The sequence below is a fragment of the Sebastes fasciatus genome, chromosome 2 (assembly GCF_043250625.1).
Source record: "Sebastes fasciatus isolate fSebFas1 chromosome 2, fSebFas1.pri, whole genome shotgun sequence".
Classification (NCBI taxonomy): domain Eukaryota; kingdom Metazoa; phylum Chordata; class Actinopteri; order Perciformes; family Sebastidae; genus Sebastes; species Sebastes fasciatus.
This window is the reverse complement of record NC_133796.1, coordinates 25,674,867-25,683,266: the sequence shown is the minus strand read 5'-3', so window position 1 is coordinate 25,683,266 and position 8,400 is coordinate 25,674,867. Positions and strand designations below refer to the sequence as shown.

The following is an 8,400-nucleotide window of genomic DNA, read 5'->3' as shown; positions in this document are numbered from 1 at the left end:
ATAAGAAATACTTTGTACAAGGCATATTAAGAACATATACAGGCATATTCAATTATTTTTTATTTTATTTAACCTTTATTTAACCAGGTAGTACTCATTGAGATTAAGAATCTCTTTTGCAAGAGAGACCTGGCCAAGACAGCAGCATTTAAACATACATTAAAGTTTCAGACGCCACAACATAAAACAAATGCAAAATAAATACATAGCATAATATACAAAACACATTAAAATCAACTGTTTGAAGCCAACGTTAAAGTGAAAATATTAAGAAACACAGATAGCTCCCGATTGACTCTGCTTCTAGGTCTTTCATTAATGTTTTAAATTCAACAAATTTTCCAGTTTCATTAAGAACATAAACAGTATATACACTATAAGATATATAATTGAAGTATTGCACCTGTTTATTGCACTTTTTGTGTGAGAAGGTGTTGTATGAATTATCTATTTAAAAGTCTGATAGCCTGGGGGGGGAAAAAACTGTTCCTCAGTCTGCTGGTGAGAATCCTGTATACTGCTGTAAAAGTCAAAAAGAAAAATCTGTACTATAAAAGTAAAAGTACAATAAGTTATATAAGTACTACTACTTCACATAACTTCAGTGAATGCACACCTGTGTGGTTGACGCCTGTTTGACAGAAACTCTGAAGAGACCACGCCCCCTCGAGGTAACATTCCCATGACGTCATTACAGATCATTGCGGAAGTGAAACGGTCGACAGACAGAAACACAAACAAGTTGTTGTGTTGACGCTTCTCTGAAACTTACAGGTGAGTTACTGCCTCTGTATTCACCACTGATCGCTTATAAACCGTCTCATTAGTCAAACTATATGAGGTTGTTCGGTTAAAGGTTAGTTTGTGTTGTTTTTGTCAGCGTTATAGAGAGAAGCTAGGTAGCTAACGTCAGCTAGCACAAACACACTGCTAACAAAGCTAGCGGCGAGCTAACAGGCAGGTTTAGCAACACACACACACGAGGTCGGGTTATAACAGAGTATATAACAGTATGGGTTAAGTAAGTATATGAAAACCTGTGAGATGAACTAGATAAGATGGTTTATAACAGCGTGAGGTAACGTCAGCCTGCGTTAGCTGAAAGCTAAAGCTGTAGTGTTCAGGCTGACTTCATGTTCTTAATGTTAATGTTCTCCTGTGTGTTATGTTTGTTTGGTAAATTGTTTAGTAGTAGTAAATATGCAGAGTCATTCTGTGGTGGGTTTGGTCATGCTCACATGATTAAGTGACTCACTGGATCAGAGGTTAGGGGCGAGGTTTAGTGGACTGTAGGTTGGTTTTTGGTTGTTTACTTCCGGGTTGAGTCGGTTTTTAATATGTTTTTATTATTAAGCATGTGCATGTCAGTGATACAGACTTCTGAGGGGTGTATCATGCCTCGTTTTTTATATATATATCAACAAAAACAGACAATACTAGGAACTAAGGGCAAACAAAAATGGAGACAAGCAAATACAAAGAACATAAGTAGTTAAAGGAAAAAATAAATAAATAAAAGTCAAGTCAAATTTATCTCTATAGCACATTTAAAACAACATGAGCTGACCAAAGTGCTTTACAGACGTAGGCAGAATAAAAAACAGGTCAACAGAGCAGACAACAAAATCTCACACATCCACAGACAGAGACCAAATCCATGAGTAAGAGACTGTTATAATGAGCATTATAAAAGGCCAATTAGTAATCACAATTCAAGTACATTCAAAAGCCAAAGAAAAGAGGTGGGTCTTGAGCTGCGCTTTGAAAGACTCTGTAGAGGGAGCAGATCTGATGCAGAGACAAAAAACACAGACAACACCCTAAAGCACACAAATCAGGGAGACAATGGCGACATACATAAACATGGTTAACCTCCCCCCCCGAACCTTCCCATCCCTGAGCAGTGATACCTCGGGTTCTAAAGACTATGTGTGTATTGCGTCTTGATTGTCCGTCCCTTCTATAGAGGAGATCATCGGTCTTCAGATCCTTTCAAATACCTCCAGTCTGTCATTAAGGGTATATCGGATTCTTTCTAGGTGGAGGGTATCAGTCAGTGTTGTTATCCAGGATTTAAATGTTGGCACCTCTTTCCCTTTCCAGAACAAGGGAATCAGTTTCTTTGCACAAAGGAGACCATAGGACAGGAGATGATGCTGTGTGTTCTGTAGGATTTTAGAACTTTCGGAAGCTCCTAGTATAACTAAAAGTGGATCTGGTTTTATTTGGACTTTAAAAATCCTCGAAAAGAATGAAATGTAATGTAACCTGTGCAGAATCTTAAACTGTATCAAACAGTGTCTGGCCTTCCCTGTGTATCCTGCTCCTCTCATGCTATCCTGTTCATAGATAGACTGTCATCATGCTGGGAGGAGGATTCAAAGCAGAGAGACTAAGAGTCAACCTGCGGCTTGTCATCAATCGACTCAAACTCCTTGAGAAAAAGAAAAGTAAGTCCTGGGCTGAATAAAAACCCTGGTCCTACTCTACTACAGTTGATGTGGAATCAGTGGGTTTCTTGTTTCATGTTATGTTGCTCTCAGTAATGACAGTTTACCCTTTTCCCCACTCCCATTCACAAATTTGAAATGAAGCTGAGCTTGCTCAAAAGGCAAGGAAAGAGATCGCAGATTACCTGTCATCAGGAAAGGATGAGCGGGCCCGGATCCGTGTGGAGCACATCATCAGAGAAGACTACTTGGTGGAAGCCATGGAGATCCTGGAGCTTTACTGTGACCTGCTGCTGACTCGCTTTGGCCTCATTCAGTCCATGAAGTGAGTAACTTAGCCAATGAGGTGCACCAGTACAAACTTTGATTGAACATACTGATGCACAATGTATATGAATTGACTTTGGGGAATGTGGGGTTTTCACTTTATTAACTTTCTGTCAGTGTTTTTTTCTTTTTTAACCCCTTTTCTGTTTCTCCAATCAGGGAACTGGACCCAGGCTTACAGGAGGCAGTTTCCACCCTCATCTGGGCAGCGCCTCGTCTCCAGGCAGAGGTGTCTGAACTAAGAACTGTAAGAACTGTCTAGATATAATATAATGCTGGCATGGCGGCTTTGCCAACAATATTGAACAAGTCTTGTCCATTTATTCCTATTATGCCTTATATTGTGCTTGACAGTTTTATCTCTAAATGCTTCTGTCAGGTATCTGATCAGCTATGTGCAAAATATAGCAAGGAGTACGGCAAGCTGTGCAGGACAAACCAGATTGGCACAGTCAACGACAGGGTAGGCAATTTTTTCCACTGACTGCCCACAAGTCTGTTCAAGAATGCATGAACCTTTAGCCCTGTAGCTTTTTAGCGGCATCTTATCAAATATCTGATTTGTTTATAGCTGATGCACAAACTGGGCGTGGAGGCCCCTCCCAAGATCTTGGTGGAGCGCTACCTGATAGAAATCGCCAAGAACTATAATGTGCCGTACGAACCTGACGCCATGGTCCGGGTGAGCATTAAAGACTCTTTTATCACTCACTAAGAAGGATGAAGTCATGCATTGTGTTTATTTACCTGCTCATCACATCCACCCCTGTCTCCGCACAGCCTGAGGTGTCTCTTGGAGAGGAGGCAGACCTGATTGACGTGGACAACGACAAGAAGTCTGGAAGAGGAGGAGGAGGAGGAGGAGGAGGAGGTGGAGGTGGAGGTGGTGGAGGTGGAGGTGGAGGTTTCACTGCTCCTGGTGGTGCTATGCCCATGCCCATGGGCATGCCTATGCCCATGCCCATGCCAACAGCTTTCAACTATCCACCTCCCAAAGGAGCCGTAAGAGATTCCTTTTAAAGACCCATTCTTTATGATTTTGTTGTGAGTTATGCATTTGGTGATAGAAAACGTATGGAATAGGAGTGGGCGACATGGATGAAATCTTCAATTACAGTATATATTGTCATGTCAAGCAACCATGGAGTGCAATTACCTTTGCCAAAATTATTGTAATGTACGATATTATCTTGATATTTATTTAATCCTCAAATGGAGTTAAAACAAACAACACTTTAGTGATTTGTTTATAATACAACATCTCTTTTAAAAAAAAAAGATGATCATCATTTGAGATTTGCATCCTTATAACTAGCTTTAAAGGGAAAGTTCACCCATACCACGTAAAAGAAAGGCTACCAGCCCATTACAACAGATGTGAATGGAATTTTGTTTTTGGGGCTCAAAGCATCCAAAAATGACCTTTTAAAAGTACCAATGTGTTTTTTCATAAGCATTGTCCAGGTCACTAGTTTTTCGTATTTTCTCCTAAAACTAAAGCTGCTATAAAGAAGTCTGTATATGATCTCCAGTGATTTATTGTTTTGTAATTTGAATTAACATACACTTTAAACCTAATACGGTCCATTTTATTCTGAAGTAAACTTAACATTTAGCGCATTTATAAACTATTGATTTTTAATTATTGCGAGGAAGACTGTTATTGCAATGATATGAGAATGTCAATGTGAGAAAGAATGTCAATGTGAGAAAGATGTAGTTTTATCGCCAATCATTGCACCCAAAATGTGATGTATGGTCTGTAGGGCTGTCCTCAACCAAAGAAATTCTTAGTCGACTGACACTCCTACCATTTTGTGGACTAATCAGTTAGGTGATTTAATCAATAGATTTGTGAAACTGAGTTTCTCCACAAAGAATCTCACAAAAGCACCACTTTAAATCTTGTGTTTACCTGAGTGGTGATCATAAGTTTCTTGGACATAAGTCATTCAGTTTGAAAAAAGCTTAAAAACGATTAATCGACTAAAGACATATTAGTTGACTATGACCAATTAGTCGATTAAGAGAGGGCAGCCCTAATGGTCTGAAAACAATTGTACTTTATTATCCTTTCTTTGGATGACTTGAAAGAGATGAGAATTATACATTTACAGTAGTCACCTGCCTCCCTCAGACTTGTTCCTGACTGTTGTTTTCCTCCAGGGACCGTATAATCCCGTCGGAACCTACAACAACTTCCAGCACCCCATGGGAGGAGCGCATCCCCCTCAGCTGCCCACTTGTCCCCCCACATACGAGTCTGTAAGTGACTGAACCCCTCCCATCCATGCCCCCTTCCCGTTCCCACAGATGGACAGACGGGCAGAGCAGGGCATCACTCAGGGAAGAGCAGTTCATTTAGCTTGCTTGCAGTTTCTACTTTCTACTTGTCTTATACTTTTTTACACTGTTTCTCAGGGTAGGCCCAGATTCTGCTTGGATATAGGTAGCATAAAGTGCTAATACTTCACTAACTACTAACTTTGACTTGATCAATTGCTCTGAGTGGGACTTGAAATGATCAGATAAGAGTGTTAAGTGCGTTTTAGAAAGAGCTATAGCTGCATTCACACCAGATCAGGTGTCCTCCCATTCATTTTGAATGGGGGTAGTGCGTTTGGGCTACGGCTTCAGCAGCCGTAGGGGGTGCCGAAAAAATATGCAGGGACTTTCCCAACCCTGTACGCTAAACGCCTGATCTGGTGTGAAAGCAGCCTAAGTCCTTAAGTCTGTTTTTGTGTCACACACTAAAGGTGATGGTTTCTCAAATATCCCCTGCAGTTTTCCCTTTTTTATTTTATTTTGTTACTGTTCACTCTACATTGTTGAACATGATTATTAATTATTTCTCAACACTAACACATACAATATTATTTTATTTAAATATATGAAGATGACATGATCATTTACACATTTTCTATGTGTTTCAGATTGATGACCTAACTCCCAAACCCTCTTTTCCTTTCCAGGCTGTAGGTGAGTTCTGAGAACAATCAGTTAAGGTTGCCTATATTCTATATTTGTGTTACTGTCAACATATCCAAAAAGATATTCAACCCTAAACCCATATTATTATTAAGTCTTTAAAAAATGGGTCACAGATATATATAGTCTAATTTTTAAAAACAACTAAACAATTTCCTAAAACAGCTGGGCACTGTAGATTTTAGCAAATGTTACCCAACTAAGAGTAGATTGTGTATTTGTTGGGAACTGTATTCAGAAGCAGATCAGGCTTTGGCATCACTGGCAATACTTACGATAAATTCATAGTTGGTTTGGTGTTTTCATAGGATTTTTTGAAAAAAAGAAAAATGTAGGATATCACTAGATGTATCCAAGAAATATTATTGAAATTTTCCCTCAGGTCTTTCATGCAAGCAACGCATTTGTCCATTCATATATTTGCATTTTCTGTTGAGTAGTTCTGCTTTCTGACTTTCCATTATGTGCTGTTAACATTTTTGTCATTGCACACAAAGCCTTTATTCCCTGTTGCTTTTGGGAAACTCACCCTGTTATGTTTTGCTGTTGTATAAACTGCCAGATATACTGTTGCATAAATTAAAATTGAATACCATATATTACTCTCCAGGTCCTGGTCCTTCGTTCCAGCCATTTGACACCAACTCTCTCCCAGAGCTCCCCTCTGTTCCAGACACACTCCCCACATCCTCCTTCGGCAGGAACACCACCAGTTCGGATGACATCGACTTTGACGACTTAACAAGGCGGTTTGAGGAGCTGAAGAAGAAGGCCTAACTGCTACATCCCTGGTTTATATACATACACACACACACGGGCCTGTACCATCACCTACGCAGCTCACAACAGGAAATGAAAAAAGGTTCAAGGCTCTGAGTCAGATTTGGATAGTTCTCCCCCCTTCCACAGTGAAGTAATCTTACATAGATATTAAACATACATGTAATCTTACCTCATTTGTATAAATATGACCGTGTCAGTCAGCAGACAGTACCAGTGAGTACCATATGTTTTAATTTCTTTCTACAGGGCACGTAATATATATTCTGACATACAATCATATGGTTGCTGACCTCTGTTCTCTCCTTGTCATCGAATGTCACACTGACTTTTAACTTTTCCAATTCGTCTGTATGATTTATTATTATATAACCAAACTTAGATTTTAATTGTAGCTTTCCCTGGGGCGTTTTTTTGGGGGTCTGATGAATATTTACAGTACATGCCTTGATTCTACTTTGCAAATGCTGTGTTGCTGTGATCTTTCCCACTGTGTCACTCACTCCAGTCTCAGACTAGTCAAACAAGCCCGACCGGCCGCCCCAGTTTGATGGGGAGCTGGCGTTCACACTAACAAAGGCTAGAGTTTGTTTCCCAGGCAAGGCTCCATACTCAATGTTTTTTTTTTTTTTTTTTTTTTACATAAAGGTATCATGACAGATGGAAGCCATATTTTCAGTGTCTTGCGTAGTCATGCAGTTTTGTCACCGCGGAAAAGTCATTATGAAACACTCCTTGTTTATTTATACCAGAAAAAATGGGTATACTGTATGAGTTCACGGGGACGCATGTCAAACCTGTTACAGGGGTGGTGGGGCACAGATGTGAAGTGATTAAACAGTGTATGGAAATCTGTAATATAATACATTAACAATGATATAGATTGACCTATTTACACGAATGATTGAACTGTACAGCAAAAAAGAGTTTGGTAGTAGGGAGTTGTTCAATATTTGACAAATCAGTTTTTTTAATACACAGTACCTCCAAAAAAAGCCCCTTTTGAATGTCAGTCCGACCAAATAGCTGCACCTTCTTATCGTTGAAGTACTTCATTTACAAGCAAAATGTGTGCAGCCAAACAACAACCTGATTTGATTGATGTAAATATTGTCCCCAGAGGTAATCGGTTCCTGTTGTCCTCTGTGTTTGTCTGTGCATGTGTCTTACACTTTATGTGCACCACTGCATTTGCCTTAGTTACCATTTCTCATCAGAGGCCTTGCCAGTCTGCACTAGGATTATGCATTAGTTGTCCATCAAGACTGGATACTTGTTACCTGTAGTGGACTAGATTACACTTTGCTTTATTTTGCTTTGCCCCATAAACAACTCTCTAAAAATCTGTTGAGTTGAAATTTGCGGACTTGATGAAAAAAATCATCTGTACTGGTAATAGAGGTCGATGTTTCTATTTCCTGTGGAGAAATACGGGAGTGAGAGGGTTTTGTTGTCGTACAGACGTGACGCGTCGCTGCAACCTCACCGCACCCGGCTCTGCTTGCATGGCAAATGGAGGGTGGCCTTGAATAAAAATGATTCAGCGATCTCTGGTTCAGCTGGGTGATAGACACAGTTTATTGATAGGTTTTACATGTGTTGAAGTAGAGAGCGATTATTAACACTACAGAACTGTGATCTGCTCACTGTCTTTTCTATGTTGGACTGTTCTTTCATGCTAAACATTGAGACACAAAAAATGGTGTCTTGTTGCATAAAAAGAGGAGTTTTTTTTCCACTGTATACTAAAATAACAATTTAATAAAAGATTATTTGGAACTGGAAGCTGGTAATATTGTTTACACTAGTTGTTGTTCACACTTCCTCTGCTTTACAATGCTGTATTGTCAAATGG

General features: G+C 39.6%; 2 protein-coding genes across 3 annotated transcripts in view; one reads left to right on the top strand and one right to left on the bottom strand.

Moving 5' to 3' along the window:
- The window catches only part of ist1 (IST1 factor associated with ESCRT-III), a 102,326-nt gene extending 93,996 nt beyond the window's left edge, over window positions 1-8,330 (top strand). Inside the window, exons 2-11 of one of the 2 annotated variants that reach the window (XM_074615755.1) lie at window positions 745-774; window positions 2,350-2,450; window positions 2,595-2,775; window positions 2,937-3,024; window positions 3,157-3,240; window positions 3,349-3,459; window positions 3,558-3,779; window positions 4,944-5,042; window positions 5,711-5,756; window positions 6,376-8,330. In XM_074615755.1, the coding sequence (XP_074471856.1) occupies window positions 2,363-2,450; window positions 2,595-2,775; window positions 2,937-3,024; window positions 3,157-3,240; window positions 3,349-3,459; window positions 3,558-3,779; window positions 4,944-5,042; window positions 5,711-5,756; window positions 6,376-6,542 (1,086 nt within the window). In that variant the 5' untranslated portion in view covers window positions 745-774; window positions 2,350-2,362 and the 3' untranslated portion in view covers window positions 6,543-8,330. Of the gene's footprint in view, window positions 1-636; window positions 775-2,349; window positions 2,451-2,594; window positions 2,776-2,936; window positions 3,025-3,156; window positions 3,241-3,348; window positions 3,460-3,557; window positions 3,780-4,943; window positions 5,043-5,710; window positions 5,757-6,375 lie in introns of those variants that run through there. The other variant, XM_074615760.1, reaches the window with a different exon arrangement.
- Window positions 1-8,400, bottom strand: part of slc22a31 (solute carrier family 22 member 31) — a 284,522-nt gene that overhangs the window by 130,214 nt on the left and 145,908 nt on the right. The gene's annotated exons all lie outside the window — the stretch shown is intronic.